At 44.9% G+C, this 21,528-nt stretch overlaps 1 protein-coding gene across 2 annotated transcripts in view; it reads left to right on the forward strand.

Moving 5' to 3' along the window:
• Window positions 1-730: 730 nt before the first annotated feature.
• Window positions 731-21,528, forward strand: part of CDIPT (CDP-diacylglycerol--inositol 3-phosphatidyltransferase) — a 104,958-nt gene continuing 84,160 nt past the window's right edge. The window contains exon 1 of one of the 2 annotated variants that reach the window (XM_086932117.1): window positions 731-912. In XM_086932117.1, coding sequence (XP_086788243.1) covers window positions 870-912 — 43 coding nt within the window. In that variant the 5' untranslated portion in view covers window positions 731-869. Of the gene's footprint in view, window positions 913-1,869; window positions 1,892-21,528 lie in introns of those variants that run through there. The other variant, XM_086932118.1, reaches the window with a different exon arrangement.

Here is a 21,528-nt window from a genome sequence, read left to right on the forward strand (position 1 = left end):
TAAACTCATGCAAAAATGGTTGTGGAGGATGAAGTTCAAAGTCTATTTTTTTTTATTAAAGATGTTCTTTGACAGTAACTGCTATATAATAAAATGAAGAAAGAAATGCATCATCATCGCCTCCATCTCTTAATAGAACGGAAACGTGCCTTCTTGAAACCTAGTACATGTTTCATTCTTCCTTAATTGACGCTCACAAAATTCCCCCACCCTCACCGATAACGATTTATCAGTACGTTACTTCGGAGTATATGTTAGAAAGAATTGTTTGATAAAAGAAAGGAATGATTTTACAGAGAACTAGAGAAGAATACTGTCGGTAGGTGCACGTAGAAGAGAAAAAAATAAACAATAATGTAAAAAAGAAAGGCAGATATATAATCTAAAGACCTGAACGAACTCTTATCAGCTAATTAGAATTATTTGGTAAACTGAGTCTAATAAAACAGTAACAATAAAACTGAGCTGCATATATTCTCACAGAAATACATTAGAGAACGAAGGGAGACTTTCCAAGATGGCGACATATGCCGTTCAGCTGCTTGCTGCTGTTTCAGTTCAAGTGAAGTCACTTCTGACGTACAGCCGCAGCACACATATTCTCTTGTCGGGGAGTTAGCGCTGTACTTGTTCTCTGCGGTAAAAAAATACGCCGCGGCTCGCCCTGTTGTCACCTGACACCTGTCTACCAGCAGATGTCGCAATTAATTTACCGTTAAATCTACTACGCGAACGTGCGACAAGGAGTTATAAAATAAACCCCCTCCCTGGTTAGTGTCTGAATTGGTACGCTCCATTTTGACGTAATTCTTCCTGTGTCGTCAAAAGATGTTCTCTTAAAGGGATAGCCGTTTGTAACATCTGCCACCATGGAGGAGGAAAACATCTTCCTCTTCGTGCCAAATTTGATAGGTGAGAAGTTAACTGTACCTATTAGTTTGTTTGGGTTTTGAAAAAGTGTACGCTCAGCATTAGTATTGTTATTCTTGAGTTCTTCAGTAAGATTCTCAAGAGCCCAACGGTAATGTCACCGTAACCATGAACCCACAAATAATGACTCTGGAACCTATCATTCGTCCTCACAGCCCAGCAGTGTTGCTGTCCCTTGACACCAGTAATATCCTTTCTGTGTCCATTTGTAACGTCTCTCTGAGAGTCAGCAGTATCCCACTGAACCCTTTAAAAATGTTTCCCCTTGATGCCATAAACGTTTCCACTAAGGCCGATCTGTAATGTTTCCGGAAGCAATTACATTAATTTCCATGTGAAACCTTCAATACTTAGCTTCTTTGTACTATTTCCATGTGAAACCCTTCAATACTTAGCTTCTTTGTACATCTGTAACGTATTGGCAGTCCTAGTCAGGCAATCTGATTGTGCGGTGGGCATAAGGTTTCCATATTTTCTGTAGGCAAATCTCAGGCACCCAGTTTCTACTTTGGTTAAATCGGGATCAATTAAACCTGTTATGCAGGTTTTTTTGTGTCTGGTTTTAACACGGGATTCTCAATTTTCGGGAATAATTGGCGAAAGCCAGTTTTGTGCTCGATATTGTATTTATTTTGTGTCTCGTTTTTAGGTCGCAGGCGAGATTTCTTGTTAGAAAGAAGGGGCATGAAACCACGCCCCTTCTTCCATTGGCCGGCCTCGCCAAACGGAAGCCTGCCGCTGGACAAAGCTCGTGTTCCGATGATTTGTATGGCTGTGATCCCGCCTTTCGAGGACTGGGTGAAGTGACTTACAGTGTCGCAAGCGTATTTTCTAAAATATCGCCATGACAAGCATGAGTCAGGTCACTAGTCCGGGAGGGGCGGGATTCATTATCGCGTTTCCGGCTATTTTTTTTGGCATTTTGGCAGTCATTCCTGCGCGTTCCTCGGCGGTGGAGGAGGTAGGGGAGAGGCGGTGCTGGTTTTTTATCGATTGGCAGTGTTCAATAGATGCAGAATTTTATTTCCAGGCCAATATGAGAAAGTGTAAAAATATGCAAGTGTGAATTTGCAAGTTTTTGACATGTCACTGTCAAGTCACGGATAAAACTTCTCACACCCTTAGTAAGGTAAACATGTGCCCGCTGGCGGAAATTCAGGCTGACCAGTTACAGATGGTAGCTAGTGGGTCCAGTTGTAGCATATTCTGTTGCGCTTTGGCGATATATCGCAAACCAGCCTTAATGGCTACATTGGCAAATTACTAAAGGCGCTACTACTGCTGTCCAGTTGCGAGATATTCCGATATGCGAAAACGCCCAAATGCACACACTTGAACAAATACACTCATGGTTTGTAAATCCATTTTAATGCTCTGTTTATAGTATTTTAAGTACTCATAAAGAAATCCCACTGTCTGATTTCCTGCAAGCGGGCCCTAGCTCAGAATGTGCAAAGGTTTTTTTCATAGTCATTCGCCATGCCAGACGGTGTAAGTGATACTATGGCACTATTGTTATGAAGGCCTGGTTCATCTCGCAGAAGGTTGCACAATTTCCAAGAGCGTGAAATCCGTGTAAGATGGTCAAAGTCAATTTTGTTGCATAAAATTATTAAAAATTATTACAAAATGCATTTAGATCATCATAGAACATAAAACACGTGTTAAAATATTAGCAATTAGAAACTGTTTGCCAAATGACAAAATAAATGTCATATATTTCAATTTGGTGGTGTGATTCCATGTTCAGCTTGCTGCAAGAGAGATTGGGCTTTCATCATATATTTGACCCCCCATGCAGGCCAACATAGGACATGATCCATCTAGCCATCGAATTACAGCTTGCCTACATGTCCGAATGTTCAATTTGTTAAAAAAATTCTTTAAAAGCCGTCTCCTTAAATCCTTAAGCGCCGGGCAAACACATAGTAAGTGCGTTAATGTTTCATTTTGATAGCCACATAAACGACAATGAGGGTCAGTGTGACAATTTTCCCAGGATGGTAACAAATCCTTTGAAAACTGTAGTCCTAGTCGATGTTTTATATATCTTTGTTTTAGGGAACTATTAAAGTGGCTTTCCAGGTAGGTCCGTGTAAGATGGAAGCCTCACTTGCCCCGCGTGTGTCGTTCCTCTGATCTGCAGGCACTGACGCTCTCCCACTAGACAGGGCTTTTGTGTTTTCGATAGTACTGGCGCCGCATTACTGCTCGTATAATCGGATTTACAAACATGGCTATTCATCTTTCGAAACGTTAAAAAAAAATTCAGAAATGCAACGTTTTCGCTGATAGCTACCTACAGGATGCTCCCAGCTTTTCATGCATTTCATACACAGCAGATGCAAAGAGGCGCGCCAGAGGGTGGGCGCCCGTTTCACTCGTTTCCGTCATTTTTCCAATGGGCCACAATATTATGCGTGGGATCCAACACTGCCCGCCAGCGTTCTGCTTTCATGTAATTTTTTGATAGTAAGATCCAATGACACCCTTCCATCATTCATGCCGGAACAGGGGGCACCAATAGAAAGCTACATGCACAATTATGTAGATGGCTGCCCATGCACCTCAATAACAAGCTCTCGCCTTTGCACGAATAAACAAGCATTGGCATAGCCAATAGGTCGTGCCTTTGGGACCTTATAAGTGTTTTGCAATGCAACAGTTTATGTTGCTACACCAAGGATATTGTGCTGGATAACTAAACACTTATAAGGTCCCAAAGGCGAGACCTATTGGCAATGCCAATGCTTGTTCTTACCAGCTTTTAGCTGTCTGTGCGACTTCACGCGCAGTAACTGAGTATGCCCTTATGCGGGTCTAGAACTCAGCATACACATTTTCCCCTTTGCGCCGCTTCTCACTAAGGCCAGAGGTGTGAGTGAGCAATTAAGTATTTTGTACACTGTGCAAGTCTACCCCGTTAAAAAGGGTTTCCAGGGAGGTTTCAAGTGGAACATTTTAAAAAATATGCTTGCAATTTGTTTTGATGAGTGAGACCATAGGCAGTGACACTTCTCAACCTGTTGAACAGGTGTAACACTAAGCCTGGCCTCACTCGGCATCTAGTATTTAAACATTTTATAGGAGGTTGGCAGGTAGCAGGGGTAGCACGCCTGCTTAAATAACACCGAGCTAAAAGGTTGGCTCTTGCTTGTTTCAATAAGAAAGAATAAAGAAGATAAATGTCATACTTTGCGCTTCAATGAGCCATAACTATTCATATGGTATGTTTGTTCTATAGTGGTTCAGCGCTGATTTTGTGTTTGTTTAATTTTCCCCTTTGGATAAGGGGTGCTAATGAACAGGGAGCACCTTTGGAAGTCTGCACACAAGATATTTTAAAACTCTGATTTTGTTGGTGATTTTTTGTGATTGGTGCCGCAAGTGTTTGTTTTTGGTCCACTGTCCATTGTTTTACACCTCCCAACATGTTGAACGGGTGTAACACTAAGGCTGGGCTCACTCGGCACCTAGTATTTAAGCATTTTAGAGGAGGCTGGCAGGTAGTAGCAGGGGTTTCAAAGTGAGAAGGGGGAATAAAGTGGTCCTAATCCCTTACTGGCCGTATTATTGAGTTTAAAGTTCATGAGGTATTTGTCCTTGACAGTGGGTGTCCCCATCCCACTAGTGAAGAGGAAGAATCCGAGGTAGGTCAGGACAAATTTAAAATATCCTAGTTCCATCACGGAAAACATTTCCAGACTCAGCTGATCCTATGCAGTGTTTTATATACAATTGACAGAACTCCTATTTAGGAGACTGGTCAGCAATGACAGCCAACACGTGTTTCGCCCCCTTACATGGCCATCCGGCCTGGGGCTTCCTCAGGGCGTTGGATTTGTATGAGGACCAAAAGTAGATGCCGACTGCTGAGACCGGTTGCTCAAAGGCATTGATGCCTAGGATCTAGAGATCTATTGCTAGGATATCGGATTGCGTGGATGATTTTGGTCCTTATACAAATCTAACGCCCTGAGGAAGCCCCAGGCCGGATGGCCAAGTAAGGGGGCAAAACACGTGTTGGCTGTCCTTGCTGATCAGTCTCCTAAATAGGAGTTCTGTCAATTGTATATAAAACACTGCATATGATCAGCTGAGTTTGGACATTTTTTCCGTGATGGAACTATGATATTTTAAATTTGTCCTGACCTACCTCGGATCCAGGTGGTATCAGGGGGTAGCACGACTGCTTAAATAACACTGAGCTAAAATGTTACGGTAACTTCTCAATACTTGGAAAACCAAAGAATCAACATGAAGTTTAGCAGTTTATAAAAGTCCCAAACCATTGTTTTCCATGTAATAATCAGTGCCTTGATTTAAGACTACAATCCTGCATAGGATTTTTGCTTCAGACCTCGTCAGCGGGGTCTTCAAGTAGATGTGCCCAATTGTGGATCACAGATTGTTTTTCAACAATTTATGTTTGAAAAATAATCGTTCAACATTATAACTAGTGATAAAGATTGTACAAAACACAACCACAACAAGTCCCCGAATGCAATATGCTCTTGGCTAAATAGCCAGGAATGGTTAATGGGATCGAGGCACACAGCAGCCATATGAAAGTGGGATTTGTTGTCTTTTTTTACTTGCAGATAATGAATTTTTTTTCTAGCTTATGCAAAAAATTGTTTCAATTCTATTAAGGACATAGATGCGAGGATTATGCTTCTCCTTTCTTTACTACTAAATTTTCAGCAGCCAATCACAGTAAATTAAAACAAAACGACCTTACTCATGGACATGGTTCCCTGTACCTCCGATATCACGTGCTCCAATAATATGCGAGCCACCCATATAACTATAGAAGCCACCATCTTGGGTCCTCTTTCTTTGTGAGATAAAACCATAAGTACAGAATATTCCAAGCGTGAGACAGGGTAATAGTCACCAAACTTCCAATCAGTCCGAACGTGTCCTCAAAGCTTTCAGGTGATCCAACAGGGATGTCCGACAACAAACCAGGTCCCAAGATAGAACTCTGAATTGGGCCTACAAAAATTAAGCAAAGCAGCAAGTCATACATAAATCCTCTAAGGAAAACGTAGCCCACCAGATCAGAGAGAACATCTCAACGGATCTTCTGGTCATTTCCTGAAATAGAAAGTAACCAACGTAAAGTCTAGCACCAGAAAACTGTACTACAGAATATTGCCAACAATTATCAAGAGGGAGAAGAAGAAACAGCACAATTTTACATCCACACATTTTTATGACATTTTTCAAAAGTGTTCCAATGCACCACAAAGGAAATGCATCTAATGAGTGGGACAATCCTAGCTTCTGTGTCCTTAATAGAATTGAAAATCTTGAGGCGTAAAAAATGTCAATCTATCTCGGGACCAGAGGCTCCGACAATGCTAGTTCAAAGCTGCGTTACCACCACAGACGCCACATCTACAATAGGTTTATAGTAATATTTCTTAAATGTAGACTCTGAAGACCAGTATTCAACACTCCATAATGTCCTCTGTGCGAGAACCCTAAGCATACGACTTGGATGCCAAGGCTTCTTTGGCGGAATAAGCACCAAAGGCAGATATGTCAATACCTGCTTCTGCCAGCAACCATCTCATCAACCTGGCTAATGTAGCCGAAGACACTGGTCTGAAAGGCTTTTGTAATCCAATGAGTAGTTGCTCTCCAGCTTCCCGTCTCACATCATAAGGTGACACCTCGTAATCTTTTAAACATTGAACCACACATAACTGAGCATTATCTGGAAATCTCTGGTGAGTTACCAACCTAGAATTAGATTTGGTCCGACGAGTAATAGAGAATGTAACACCTACTGGAGAAAAAACTCTGTCTGCCTAACCCAGAGCCGGCACATCTAATACCCTCTTACTTGAAACAGGCATAATAATATCGTAAGCTTGACCGATAGCTGTTTGCGAGACAAATACCTGTTTGCCGGCCATTACTCTAGGAATTTGAGGACAAACATTCACACCCCAAATGGACACATACCTCGGTCTTGGAGGGATGAGCTAACAAATGCCACTCATTAATTTGTAGACTAAAGAATGCTCGCCTAGTGATTTACTTTCTATTGGAAGATGCCTTGCTGAAATCACAGACCTGAAGTTATTCACCATACCGTATGCTAAACCAGGAGATGCCAATTCTGAAAGAAAATGTATTATCATACAATACTCTGCCCCCACAGGATCAACAGCCCGTGCGTTGCACCAAGCACACCATCTCCTTCAAGCTCCGGAATATAGTTTGTGGGTGCTATTTGCTCAGGCCTGTCTGATGAAAGCTGCAGCTTGTTGCAAAATGCTTGGGTATACTATCTTGCCCTGAAACCATCCAAGCCATCAACTTGAGTTGACCTGATAGGACCAACGGATGACGACGTCCCTCCGGATCCAAGAGGAGATCCAGTTGAAGTGGGAGCTGAACTGGAGGAGCAATCGCTAGAGTTAGAGCTATCAGTAATCTAGGTTGAGCCCTCTAATAAGGGGTCACAAGAATGATTTCTGATGTCTGACACCTGATTTGCGACACGACTCCTGGTATCATCAGGAACGGGTGACCAGTCCTGGAGAAAAGCATCCAGCGCTTGGGCTTCCGTAACGGTCGGCAGCAGAAAAAATGTGCAACCTGTCGGTTGAGCCGTGATGCAAACAGGTGCATGGACCCAACAATCTGTCCAGTTGTTGGAACACCAAATGATTCAGTCTCCAGTCGCTGAAATCCCGTAAATGATGGGAGTTCCAGTGGACTATCGTGTTTTTCTTACTTGAGAGATATTCTACTGTGAGGAAGATGCGATGATCTTGGCTCTTGGCTGAAGTGCCATAAATCCTTGGCAGTCTGCTAGTAGATAGGATATCGTCTCCCTTAGCTTGTTAGCGTATTGGACCTCTGAGATGTTGTCCATCCTCAGTAAGCAACTCAAAATGGTAATCTACAACCATCTGCCTTTATAGGAGAGAGACTCCTGATGGCGTAAGTGCCCGCCTGGAGTTCAGCCAATTGGACCGGAGACTCAGCGCTCTGCCTCTGACCACCAACCTCCAGTGGACACTGCACTCCCCCCCTCCCAACCCTACCGGCTGGCATCCAATTCTATCACGATTTCTGGGGAGGTTCTGATAATGGCTCAGGCATTGCAGGATTACCTGCGTTCCAGCCACCATGTTATCTCCATCCTGGCTTCACCCAAAAGGGGGACTTGTTACGTGTAAAAGAGGTTCTTCCTCAAATGTTGAATCTGAAGGGCTCTGTAATGGAGGGGACCCAGAAAAAATGGCCTGGATCGAGGAAGCCACAAGGCCCTCAATTCTGGGAATCAAACGCAATGATACAGTTGGTCTGCACAACGCAGAACTCATTTCAATTTGATCTGGATATTGCAAATCTTTTGGAGCGCAAGGATCAATTGTGTTCAGACCGGATCTATCTGGAATCCCAGGATTTCCATCTGTTGAGCTGGAGACAGGACAGACTTCTGTGAACTGATTAAAAATCCCAAACTCTGAAGAAGCTGAATGGTCCTGACACTCGTCCTCCATAGTGCCCGGCCCTGACAAAAAGCCTCTTTGGAACACTCTTTTGAGTGACATCTGGGCCTTTTCAATTGTTGAGTAGGTGGAGCAAAATCTGGGAAGTTCCTTAGCATAGGACCCCTGAACAAAAGACTATCAGCCACTGGGCCTGCTTCCAAGGTGGGTAAATCATTCTGCTTTGGGTCTATCCTCATGAGGATAGATCTACGGCGTTCCGTGTATGTGGCGCAGTTGGTGTTGCCTAGCAGGCAAATGGCTTTCTGCGCGCAGCCAACCAGATCATCTGTATTCACTGAATAATTGGACTCTTTGGCCTAGTATGCCAACTCAAGAATCTTGGCCAAAGGTCCTGCCATTTCAAAGTGCTTGTCTTGACAATTATCCCATGACCTGTCAAGGCCCTTCTTAGGGTCCTTTGCATTTTTTTCATAAATGTGACCATGGTATGGTCTATATCTGGCGTATCCGTGACCTTACCCACAAAGTCTGGGCATGGGCACTCAGTGTGATGGTGAGGATGGGCCACCTCATCAAAACTCAGTCGGCGGTGAGATTGAACAGACTCCGCAAAGTCTGGAGGGGAGGGGCCCACTTTGAAGCTCTGGAGTGAATGATTTCTGTGGGCTCGAATTGGAGTTCCCGAGGGGTCTTGGCAGGGGCTTGTTTCTTTTTACTAGGTCCTGGTGTATCAACCTCATCGCTGTCATCAGTGTGTGAAGAAGTATCTGATCCCAGGGTATCGGCAAAGAAAGAGCTATATGATTGTGAGGACTCTCCCGAGGGGGCAATAACCATGCTCTGTTTCTCTCTTACGCCTCAGCTTCTCAAAAGCATCTGCATGTACGTCTACTTGGGGCTTAGCCGTGGCTTCGCCCTTTTTTTGAAGGGATAGCTTCATTGCTGGCTGGAGGGATCAAAGGTTGCCAGCCCTGTTGGCGTGCATAACCACACAATTGCCAGGAAAAGGGGCCTAGTGCACGTACAAGGGCCTTATTTGATTTTTGCATGCTGCAGTCTAGTGCATCCACTAAATCCAGCTCTAGCTGGCCATTATCATGGTAGTATTCTACCTCCGCCTTATAAGGCTCCCACTGTGTCATTCTCTTGATAAAGTATTGGATTCACGGGGGATCAAGAGAGTAAAGGGGGAGTAGAAACCCTTGCCAGGCAGGAGAGTCTGTCTCAGATTAAGTGTGGAGGAGCTTCCTGGAAAAATTACTCTAGGCAGAGCCTGTGTAAATTTGTTCAACCCTGCGTAAATTCTGCAGTCAGGGCATAAGGAGAGCCTTAAATATGTGCCACCACACCGGAAACAAGAATCACGCTAAGTGCAGAAATGCCCGCGGGCGCTCTGATCACTTTTCCTGAGCGTTGCGTTAGAATTCTGCACATACGCATTATGGGGCTTTTACTGGTAGTAGAAATAGGACCGTCACCGAGATGTGCGCAAACCGGAACTTCTCTCGGGGGCAAGATGGCGGTCTCTCTGGGGCAAGATGGCGGCCGCTTAGGTGGACGTTAGCACTCTAGCAGGCAGTGGTCCGAACGTTTTCTGTGTGACCCGTTTGGCTCCGTCTCACTAAATTTCTACTTACCCCCCACACTCCCCCCCGACCGAATGCTGTTTTCCCGTAAGCTCCTTCGACCTATGCATCTTGGAACGGTCTCCTCCCTCGTGAGACGGTGTGTGGGGAATTACCTGCGGCGTCTGGTGTTCCAGATCTCGAGAGAGGATCCCAGTATGGCGCCGAAGAATGCGACGGGCGGTGCTACCTCCAAAGCAGCTATGACAGCAGCCACTCGTAAAGCCCGGAGCGAGGCACTGTCAGCAGTGGCGGAAAAACAGGCTCCTGGCGAGGGCGTTCTCGCCCTCGGTGAAAGCTCCCCTGGGTGAAATCAAAGACTACGGCTGACGGACCCGCCACGGAGAGGAAAGGGCGGGGCCCTGGGCGGTGGTGCAGCGAAGAACAGGCTGACAAGCCCTACGGTGGTGGAATTGTTGCAACGAGGGAGAGAGCTGGCTGGTAACGGGCGCCAAGCAGAGGATAACAATGGAAATGATGGAACTACAGGAAACAATGTCGGGAATGAAACGGGAGCAAATGTGATGAGTCCGGGGAGCACTGGAATAATACCTCAAAGTGCTCAGGAGGGAGTAAGCCTGTCAAGTATGGTACAGGGTGCAGCGGATGGGGGGAACAAGGGGTGTGTGGCATCTCAGGAGCAAAACATTGCGAATGATCTGGAACTGAGTAAGGCACCCTTGACTGCTCCACCCGTGGGCTTTGGTAGCAAAGACAGTAATGGCAATAGAGGTAAGGAGGACAGGTTGCGCAATATGCTAATTCCCGATCCCATCAGGACCTCGGAGATCCAAGTGGTTGCGAGGCAGGCTGGCAGTCAAAAGGCTAATGATGTACTAGAAGATAAAAAGCAGATAGAAGAGGAAAGTGAAGTTGAGAAGGAGTCGAGTGACTGTTTTTTTTCTGTGTCAGAGGAAGCCGAGTGGTCGGATGACATACTAAGCACCTCGCAGGGGGCCAGTAGTCTGGAATCAGACCCAGAGGAAAGTGAGGAGGAGGAACACCTCTCAACATCCAAAAAAGTGCAGGTGCAAAATGGGAAGGAAAACAGGGGAAGTAAAGATCTCTCATGGGATTACTCGGCAAATACCCCACTTTCAGGGCTATCTGTAAAAACTATCCCGGTGCCTAAGATTGTCGCTCCCCCGCGCTCGAGTCTATTCATCAGGCTATCTTGGCTCACAGGGAGGAGGCACTTCTAGATAGTAGAAAAACTCAAGCAGGGATGAGGAAAATGCAGGGGGTAGTAAGGAAGCTTTCGAAGGCTTTTTCTAACATGGGAGAAAGAGTGGTACATTTGGAAGAAAGGATGATGGCCACCGAAGCCGATGCTGCTAATTCAGTAACCTTGGTGGAGGCTCATGATGCCCAGATTAAGGATATCCAATGGAAGTTAGAAGAGGTGGAAAACAGACTCAGAAGAAACAACTTAAGAGTCCTGGGGATCCAGGAGGGTCTGGAGGGGTCCGATACCAGGAGCTACATAGTTATTCTTTTCTCGGCAGCCTTCCCGGAACTATCCGATTGGAACTGGGCATCGGAGATCCAAAGAGCACATTGATTCCCCTTCAAACAGAGAACACCGGTGAAGGAGGGTGACAAACCACGGGCCATATTGGTCTTTCTCTGGAACTATTTTTGCTATTTTCACTCCTTGATCATCCCGCTATCCTACGTTACCTTGTTTGTCTTACTAACCTCACGTTCATTCCATTTGCCCGTTCCAACATGGCCCCCACTGTCAATACTACTTGGTCCTTTGTTGATCTCTATGTCCCACCTCGCGTTTATACTGTGTCAATTTCACTCGTGAGCCGTTACTTCAACCCGGCGACCTCGAGTTGCAGTTAACCACCTGGAGACTTCGCTAGTCCCCCCTCGAAATCCCGCATCGGTAAGCCCATAAGCTGTGCCCCGGCAGCAAGCTTTCGCTCACATTTGTACTCGCTCTTTGAGCGATCACCTAACCGCCTGTGTTTGCATTTTTGTTCCCTTCCAGCACCGCATTACAGCTCCGCTTACACGTGAGCGTTTATTACTTACCCTAGCACTTCCATCGTGCACTCGTTTCTTTTTCTGGGTGCGCCAATTATATCCTGACACCCCCCAGTTACCCCGTTATGGTCAACTATCCCAAACTCTTTGGTTACTTATATATCTTTCTGCACAGACTTTTGTTTGCTTTTGAATTCACACGTTTGAATCCACTCTTTGGGAAATGCTCTTTTTGAATATGTTATCTTTTGGTAATGTAACCATGATACCAATATAGATCGTTCTCATTTTTTTAGTGCTCCTTGAGAAAGGGTAATGGACCCGAAATGCATTGGAGCGACGATGATTTTGTGTAAAATCTAATGAATTGGATGCAAATAATCCACTGATGAACTTTTGAAAAACAATTAACTCTTACTGAATAAATTCATAAAACCATATGGAGTCAACCTATTTGTGAACCAGAGGGAGTGCCCAAATACTGGGATGTGCGCATTTTCAATGTTCACACACATTTAAAGTCGCTTTAATTAGCTCACATAATCTACTGGATGTTTGGGGGTATTAGAAACCATCACACCCGTGCTTTACCTATTTCTCCTGCCCCGCCAAGAAATATACTAAGTTGGATTATTTTCTTATATCATCATCAGAGGCAGGAAGGATAGGAATCATTAAAATTCCAAAGGTAATTTCTGACCATAGCCCGCTGATTTTAGTCTACGAGAGGTATAACGCTATTAATCCCCTCTATAGATATAGTTTCCCCCCGAAATTGTGTATGGGACTCCTTTGAGGCAGCGCTGAGAGGGGAGACAATTAGCTTCTCAGCTAGCCAGAGGAAAAAAGCCCAAGAGGAGCATGAGTTGCTGATGGCACAGTTAGTACAGGCGGAGGAACAACATGTGAGAGACATTATGGATGGGAAAGAAGCTAACAAGAGCTTATGTAAGATTCTTGCCCTGAAAGCGGAAGTCTATAAATCTGCTGCCCAGAGAAGTGCGGATGACTATCAGATACATAAGGGGAGAATGTACGAAACGGGGGAGCAGGCTGGCAAGTTCTAAGCATTAAGGATTAGACAGGGCGTAAGTAGAAATATGAAAATTCATGTGGGCAACCAGGAGTATACTGAGCCAGAAGACATCAGAAGAGCTTTTTTTTTTTTTTTTTTTAATTTTTTGAAACCTTTATTGTGCAACAGAAGCATACAGTTACGGGCCTGCAACCATTCTGGCCGGCCTCGAAATCAATTTGTAGCACAAAAAGCAACCATAGACCAGCTCAGCAGTCCCAGTAGAAGAAGGGCTTTTAAGGATTTTTATCAAAAGCTATATCAAGAGGAGGCTATGGCAGACCTTGCCAGCTTAGCTTTTGAAGATTTTGGAAATGTTCTGGCTCCTCAGGAGAAAGCTGTATTAGATAAGGATTTGGAATTGGGTTAAGTGGTGAATGCTCTACAGAATTCAGTGGCTGGTAAGGCAGTAGGGCCGGATAATATCCCTTCGGAAGTATATAAGTGCCTACAGGCAGTGCTAGCCCCAGTATTGTTAGATCTATTTAGTGGCATAATTTTTTCAGGGGAGATCCCAAACTCTTGGAAAGAGACGAATATAGCTGTCTTTCACAAGAAGGGCAAACCTAAGGAAGAGCCCGGGTTGTACCATCCCATATCCCTCATAAATTCAGATACTAAAATATACACAAAGGTTTTGGCTAATAGGCTGAGAGGGGTCATCGGTGGTCAGGTCTCTCCGTGGCAGCATGGGTTTATCTCTGGTCGGGGAACAACGGACCACATAAGGAGGGCCATCACGTTGTTTAATGTGCAAGCTGTCACGGGGGGCCGGATCGCCATGATCCTTCTGGACGCTGAAAAAGCTTTTGACCGCGTTACATGGCAGTATTTATGGGGGATAGTGGAACGGAGGGGATTCGGCCCTAAAATTACAAAGGCCATCAAGGCAATGTATGTAGATCCATACGCCAGAATCCAGCTAATGGGAAGCGGTCGGACAAAATTTACATCTCCCGGGGGACCCGCCATCGGTGTCCATGTTCACCAATTTTATTCGCCCTTTACATTGACCCTCTAATAAGAAAGATATTGGGGTGTGAGGGAATTAAATCCGTGGTTTGCAACGGGTTCGAAACCAAGCTGTTGGCATATGCTGATGACTTGGCAATTACAACTACAGTAGCTCTCCCTAGAGAGGTTATTGGGGCTGCGAGCTGCAGTAGAAACAAGAGGAAGTGCTAACCTTTGCGCACTGCTTACAGGCTGTTTAAAAAAATAATTTAGAGCGTTTTTAGCGTTTTTAAAATATACCGCTTTTTACTCTGGGGGCTGCTTTTAGAATGGGGAATTGAATTAGCAGGCACACTGACACTCAACACACCCTTACCTCTTAAATATTGAACTTAAATCCGCTTTGTTCGAGATTTCACTCGGCGGTGGGCGCCATCTTGGGTGAGGAAGGCGAGGTCAGCGCTCAAGTCGGGCCGGCCTCCCGCCCTCCCATAGTATTTAGGCGCGCCCTACCCAGCGCTCTCTGCCCTACAGTAGCTCTCCCTAGAGAGGTTATTGGGGCTGCGAGCTGCAGTAGAAACAAGAGGAAGTGCTAACCTTTGCGCACTGCTTACAGGCTGTTTAAAAAAATAATTTTGAGCGTTTTTAGCGTTTTTAAAATTATACCGCTTTTTACTCTGGGGGCTGCTTTTAGAATGGGGAATTGAATTAGCAGGCACACTGACACTCTACACACCCTTACCTCTTAAATATTGAACTTAAATCTGCTTTGTTCGAGATTTCACTCGGCGGTGGGCGCCATCTTGGGTGAGGAAGGCGAGGTCAGCGCTCAAGTCGGGCCGGCCTCCCGCCCTCCCATAGTATTTAGGCGCGCCCTACCCAGCGCTCTCTGCCCTACAGTAGCTCTCCCTAGAGAGGTTATTGGGGCTGCGAGCTGCAGTAGAAACAAGAGGAAGTGCTAACCTTTGCGCACTGCTTACAGGCTGTTTAAAAAAATAATTTAGAGCGTTTTTAGCGTTTTTAAAATTATACCGCTTTTTACTCTGGGGGCTGCTTTTAGAATGGGGAATTGAATTAGCAGGCACACTGACACTCTACACACCCTTACCTCTTAAATATTGAACTTAAATCCGCTTTGTTCGAGATTTCACTCGGCGGTGGGCGCCATCTTGGGTGAGGAAGGCGAGGTCAGTGCTCAAGTCGGTCCGGCCTCCCGCCCTCCCATAGTATTTAGGCGCGCCCTACCCAGCGCTCTCTGCCCTACAGTAGCTCTCCCTAGAGAGGTTATTGGGGCTGCGAGCTGCAGTAGAAACAAGAGGAAGTGCTAACCTTTGCGCACTGCTTACAGGCTGTTTAAAAAAATAATTTAGAGCGTTTTTAGCGTTTTTAAAATTATACCGCTTTTTACTCTGGGGGCTGCTTTTAGAATGGGGAATTGAATTAGCAGGCACACTGACACTCTACACACCCTTACCTCTTAAATATTGAACTTAAATCCGCTTTGTTCGAGATTTCACTCGGCGGTGGGCGCCATCTTGGGTGAGGAAGGCGAGGTCAGCGCTCAAGTCGGGCCGGCCTCCCACCCTCCTCCTCCCTATATTATGTGTCACCCAACCAGACGGCGCAGCGGGCTGGCGCAGCGGGCGCGCCGGAAGCGCGCCGAAGTCGAGCCAAAGTCCAGCCCGTCTGCGCCCGTCCGCGGCCGAACGGGGCGCGGGGCCTCAAACCCTGGCAGTTCAGCTCAAAACACCATAAGGTATGGCAGACACGCACTACTTGCTCTACAACCCGACACACCTGTCGATTGCAAACACGCCATGTCTGCCCAGTCACTTATAAAATGCACGAGGTGCCGCTTTGAACCCCTTCCTCAAATCCCTGACACTAACTCGGGTCCTATCATCAAAGCTGCACTATTGAATTGTAGATCCCTACGGAAGCATGCTCTAGAAATCTACCATTTACTAGAAGACCTAAATCTTAATATCCTTTTTCTAACTGAAACCTGGCTAGATGATCACTCGGACCCGGATATTATCCAGGCCATGCCCAACGGCTATTCCCTATCTAGATTGGACAGGAAGGACGGCAGAGGAGGCGGCATCGCCATAGCCACGAAAGCTCCTCTAGTCTGTTCCCTAGTACACACTCAGGTTGATCACAGCGAAGCCGGCACCTTCACAATTAACACTGGCCCCAATCATTCGATCTCTGGCATTTTGATATACCGACCGCCAGGTACACTATATGAGTTTACATCGACCCTAATGGAAGCGGTCACTCATCTAGCGCTGAGGAAATCCAGACTGTTAGTGCTAGGGGATCTCAATGCTCATTTCGAAGATCATTTAGATAAAAACGCTGATGATATCCGGATGGAATTGCTATCTGTTCAGCTTGATCTAAAAAATAAAGACCCTTCTCATCAATTAGGACACCTACTAGACCCCGTTTTTGGTAACTGGCAGGGAGTGCTTACCTCTGATCCTATACCCATACCTTGGTCGGACCATTATATTATTCCCATCACAATACAGCTTGACAGAACGGAGATTGTTCGTCATCAATCCCTGCGATACAAACGCAGGAAATGGAAGAACTTCTCTCTTGATTCATTTAAGCAAATTGTACATGACGAAGGCCCTCCCAAAGGGGTCGACTGTGAGGCAGCTAATGACAACTTAAACAACATCGTCACCAAGGCCCTGGACATCACCGCCCCAAGTCGTACCCTGTCCAATGCCAGGAGACCTAAGAAAACTGCTCCTTGGTTTAGCCAAGAACTGCAAGCCATGAAAACGGCTTGTAAGAAACTTGAGAGAGCTTGGCGCCAGAATCTCTGTGCAGATATTAAAATACAATATAAAACAACACAGAGAGAATATTATAAATCAGTTCGTTTTGCCAAAGCAGAGCATTATCACACCCGTATTATGGAAGCAGGCAATTCCTCCAAGGAACTGTTTCTGATATACAAAGAGATATCCATAGTGGACGTGACTTCCCCCGCACACAATGACTCGGTGGAAGCGTGCAACAATATTGCACAGTATTTTGCAGGCAAAATACATAAAATCTATTCTAGTTTCCCTAACCAGACAGATTCGGCCACGGACTTCATTGAAAATGACAAACTTGTAAATACACCTGTATGTTTAAGTTCTTTTACAGTCCCTTCTTATGAAATCCTGTCCAAAATGTGCAATAAAATTAAATCAGGATCCCCTAGGGATCCGGCACCCCCGAAAATTTTAGCTGAAGCCTTTCCTGTATTAGAGCCTCATTTCAGGCACTTATTACACGCCTCCTTTACTACCTCCTGCCTTCCGGAGGAATGGAAACAGGCAATAGTATTACCCATTAAGAAAAAATCAAACATCAGCATGGACATAATGGACAACCTACGACCCATATCCCTGCTACCTTACGTGGCCAAGTTAGCAGAGAAAATCGCTAACAGTCAACTTATGGAACATCTTGAGAACCATAATGTTTTCCATAAATCTCAGTCGGGTTTTAGAACTGGCTTCTCTACGGAGACAGCTCTCCTGAGGGCCACTGAAACCTTACGTGAAGGAGCAGATAAGGGAAAGACAATGGCCCTCATCATGCTTGATCTCAGTGCCGCTTTTGACACTGTAGCACACTCCATCCTGCTACAGTGTCTAAATAAAGCGGGAGTTACCAACAAGGCACTGGGTTGGCTGAAATCTTTCCTGATTAACAGGACCTTCCAGGTTCAAAGAGGGACTTTCCTCTCTGACAGGGTGATGCTGGAACAGGGGGTTCCTCAGGGCTCTGCCCCGAGTCCCACCCTGTTCAATCTCTACATGGCCCCTCTGGCAGAAGTGGTGCAATCGTTCGGCGTAGAGCTTGTCTCTTACGCCGACGACACGCAACTCCTCATATCTCTGACCCATGCCCCTTCTAAGGAAGCTGATAACTTCAACGCCTGCATGTCCAAACTAGCTATGTGGATGAATGAACACTGTTTGAAACTAAATGGGACAAAAACAGAGGTCCTCATTATGGGAGGCAATGAGGTCAATTGGACGACAGAGTGGTGGCCCAGCTGTCTGGGACCTCTGCCCTCGCCTGCACAAGAGGCAAAGAACTTAGGTGTATGGGTGGACAATAAACTGTCCTTTGACAGCCACGTAAAGAAGACTGTTGGCAAATGTTTTGGGGTGATGAAAACCCTCAACCGCACCCTCGACCTGTTACCCATTAACTCCAGGCGTACCATGATGCAGGCACTAATAACGTCCCGTATTGATTACGGCAATGTACTACTCATGGGGACTTCAGTGAAAAACATAAAAAAGCTACAGGTTCTACAAAACTCGGCAGCTCGCCTGGTGCTAAGGCTTCCCCGCCGAGCTCCCTCGCGTCCCTCTCTAGCAGCCCTCCACTGGTTACCGATCAGTAAGAGGATTGTTTTTAAAGCCATGCTCTGGTGCCATAAAATAATTCATCACAGAGCTCCGGCATATATGTCTGATTTGGTGTCTGTGTATGAACCTAACAGATCTCTGAGATCCAAAGGAATGGGTCTACTTAAAACTACCTGCCCCAAAAAAGCTAAAATGGGTGGCAGATCATTCCGCACCTTAGCTGCCAGGCAATGGAACCTCCTGCCTCTAGATATCAGGCTGGAGAGTAATGAAATTGTATTCAGGAAGAAGCTGAAAACTTGCCTCTTTGCTGTGTGAACTGGTTCGTTCTTTTTTTTTCCTCTGCTGCTGCTTTCTTTCTCTATAGCGCGGGGACACGCCGGGAGGTGTTACCATGCGCTCTACAAACTCCTTTAAACTAAACTAAACAACTGCTGACCCGGATACTGCTATGCCCGCTTTGAAGGCAATAACTTCAGAGTTTGGTCGCTGCTCGGGGTATCTCGTTAATGAAAATAAGACTCCGATAATTTGCTCGAATAATATGATAAAACGGGATGGGAGATATACTGATTCGGCAATCTATTTGGGGGTCAGAATCAGCCCTATAATGGAGTCTGTAATTAAAGAAAATTTTGAGCCATTGGTTGATTCAATGGCAACAGAGTTAAAAAGGATAGATTCCATTCACCTGTCCATAATATAGAGAGCCAACGCGCTAAAAATGACCATGCTCCCGAAAGTTTTATATCTTTTTTGCTCGATCCCACTTATGGTGGGAGAAAGTGTGTTAACGTCTATTGAATCTGTTTTTATAAAATTTATATGGCAGTATGGGAAGACAAGAAGATCACTTACATACTTGTCTTTACCGCAAAAGAGAGAAGGATTGGGGGTCCCAAATATTCGGTTTTATCTAGTGGCATGTCTTTTCAGTCAAAGATACCTGTGTATATTGCCACAAATACCTCGAATAACCTACTTGGAAACATGTATCCCCCTTCTATATTCAAACTGCTGCTGGGAAAGGAAGCAGTGGGACTCCTATTGCGTAAAACAGATCGACGATATTACAATAAAAAAAGATATAAGGTACTGGATAGTGTTTGGAGGGTTTGGAAAGTGGTTCAGAAATCACTTGGAATTCCAAAGTATAACTTCTATACACCTCTCTGGAAGTCAAATCATTTTCCCCATTTGAGTTGTGACAGATGGTGGCCTTCTTGGGAGTCCCAAGGAATCAGAAGAATAGGGGACCTTTGGGATGGGGCTGCTCCGCTGAGTTTTGTAGATCTGCAGCGGAAACTCGGAATCGCGCCGAATCAAAGTTTTAAGTTCCTTCAAATCTCTCAAACTTTGGCAACTATTAGGCCCCGGATTACCCCAGGAGGTAAAATTTCTATTCTAGAGTATGTTCTGGCTGGGCGCACTAGGAATGGTAAGATTTATGGGGAATTGGTCTCTACAATACAGGATGATATGGAACAGGTGGAGGCCTCATGGGCGTTGAAACTGGGTGATCCTGATGTCGATCTCAATAAAGCATTGCAGCTGGCAAGTAACCTGTTTCGCTCCTCGAATCTCAGAGCACAACATCATAAGACACTATATAAGTTGTACTACTCTCCAGCCAAGCTTTTTGATTGGGGGAAAAGGGACGACAATAGGTGTCCAATGTGTTCCCAGGGGCCTGCACATTTGGTGCATATGTTTTATGATTGTAGCACACTGAATAAGATAGGTTCGGAGATTAAACATTTCTGGGAGGGGCTGCTAAGTGTTAAAATTACCCTATCCCCGGTCCTGATGATATTTGGAATAGATTCTAACCTGAGGCTGAAAAAGGAGAAATAAGCATTTGTATTTATTTGGGTTGCAGTTTTAAAAATTCTACTGGCTGCTGGTTGGAAGGACTCCTCGGCGTCCTCATTCCAGATGTGGTTGTCAAGGCTGTTAGGCATCCGTAACATCGAAGCATCTCTATACTCCCGAAGGGGCAGAAAGATGAGGGAGTTGGGACTGAATATTTGGGCTCCCCTTAAAAAATGGAGGGATGCTAGAGTGTAAATTGCTGTGCCTTTTTAATTATGCAGGAGGAATTAGACCCGATGTATATCGTTGTATATTGATGAATTTATAGGTATTTATTACTAAGTATATTATATTCATGATCTATTGCTGCTAATTGTGTTTTTTACTGATCTTTTTTATGCACCAGATATTCAATAAATAAATAAATAAATGTGCGCAGTCCACTCCCCTCTCCCACTCCAAAGTCACTCGGCATCAGAAATCTGACCGCAGTTACATACACAAGGGAGATGATTTAAGTATCATTAAGCTTGTGCTGCAATACACGTACAAATACATCAAGTGACATGTATAGTGGCACACTATAAGAAGTCACGTTGCGACCTTTCAACAATTGTCAGTAACATAATTACAAACAGGCACGCTGCCTTGTCCTACAATGAACCTAATCTGATAACACGTGTCACAGTTAATGAACATATTAAGAGTACTTTTATGGCTGCGAAGCAGCAGAGAAAGAGGACACAAAATGGTGACTTCTATACTTATATGGGTGGCTCGCATATTATTGGAGGATGTGATATGGGAGGTACAGGGAAAGGTGGGTAATGTAGTTTGTTTTATTTTACTGTGATTGGCTGCTGAAAATTTTGTAGTAAGAAATGAGAAGCATAGTCAGAGCCTCCGATCCTGACATAGAATCAAGGTTTAAAACCGTCCTGTCTGGGAGAGGGCAGAGATGGCATTTCATGTGCAGATGCAAGTATACTATGCTGCTTATCTGACATTAAAAGTGTCTAAAACAAAAGGGCATGGCAAAAAGACATTGTTGGAGAGAACAATAAGAGAGGACTGTGGGTTTGAGCACCGCCTCTAGTGGTATTAAGTAGTAGTAGTAGCAGCTGAACTGTAGAGAAAGTAATTTATTATGCATAATGAATTCAAATCCTTGCATAAAAGGAAATACTTTTCAATTATAATACAAACATTAATACATAGCTATAATTTATCAATCAAAAAGAGTGTACAATAATTTGTAATCT

This window comes from Lissotriton vulgaris, chromosome 7 (assembly GCF_964263255.1).
Source record: "Lissotriton vulgaris chromosome 7, aLisVul1.2, whole genome shotgun sequence".
NCBI lineage: Eukaryota > Metazoa > Chordata > Amphibia > Caudata > Salamandridae > Lissotriton > Lissotriton vulgaris.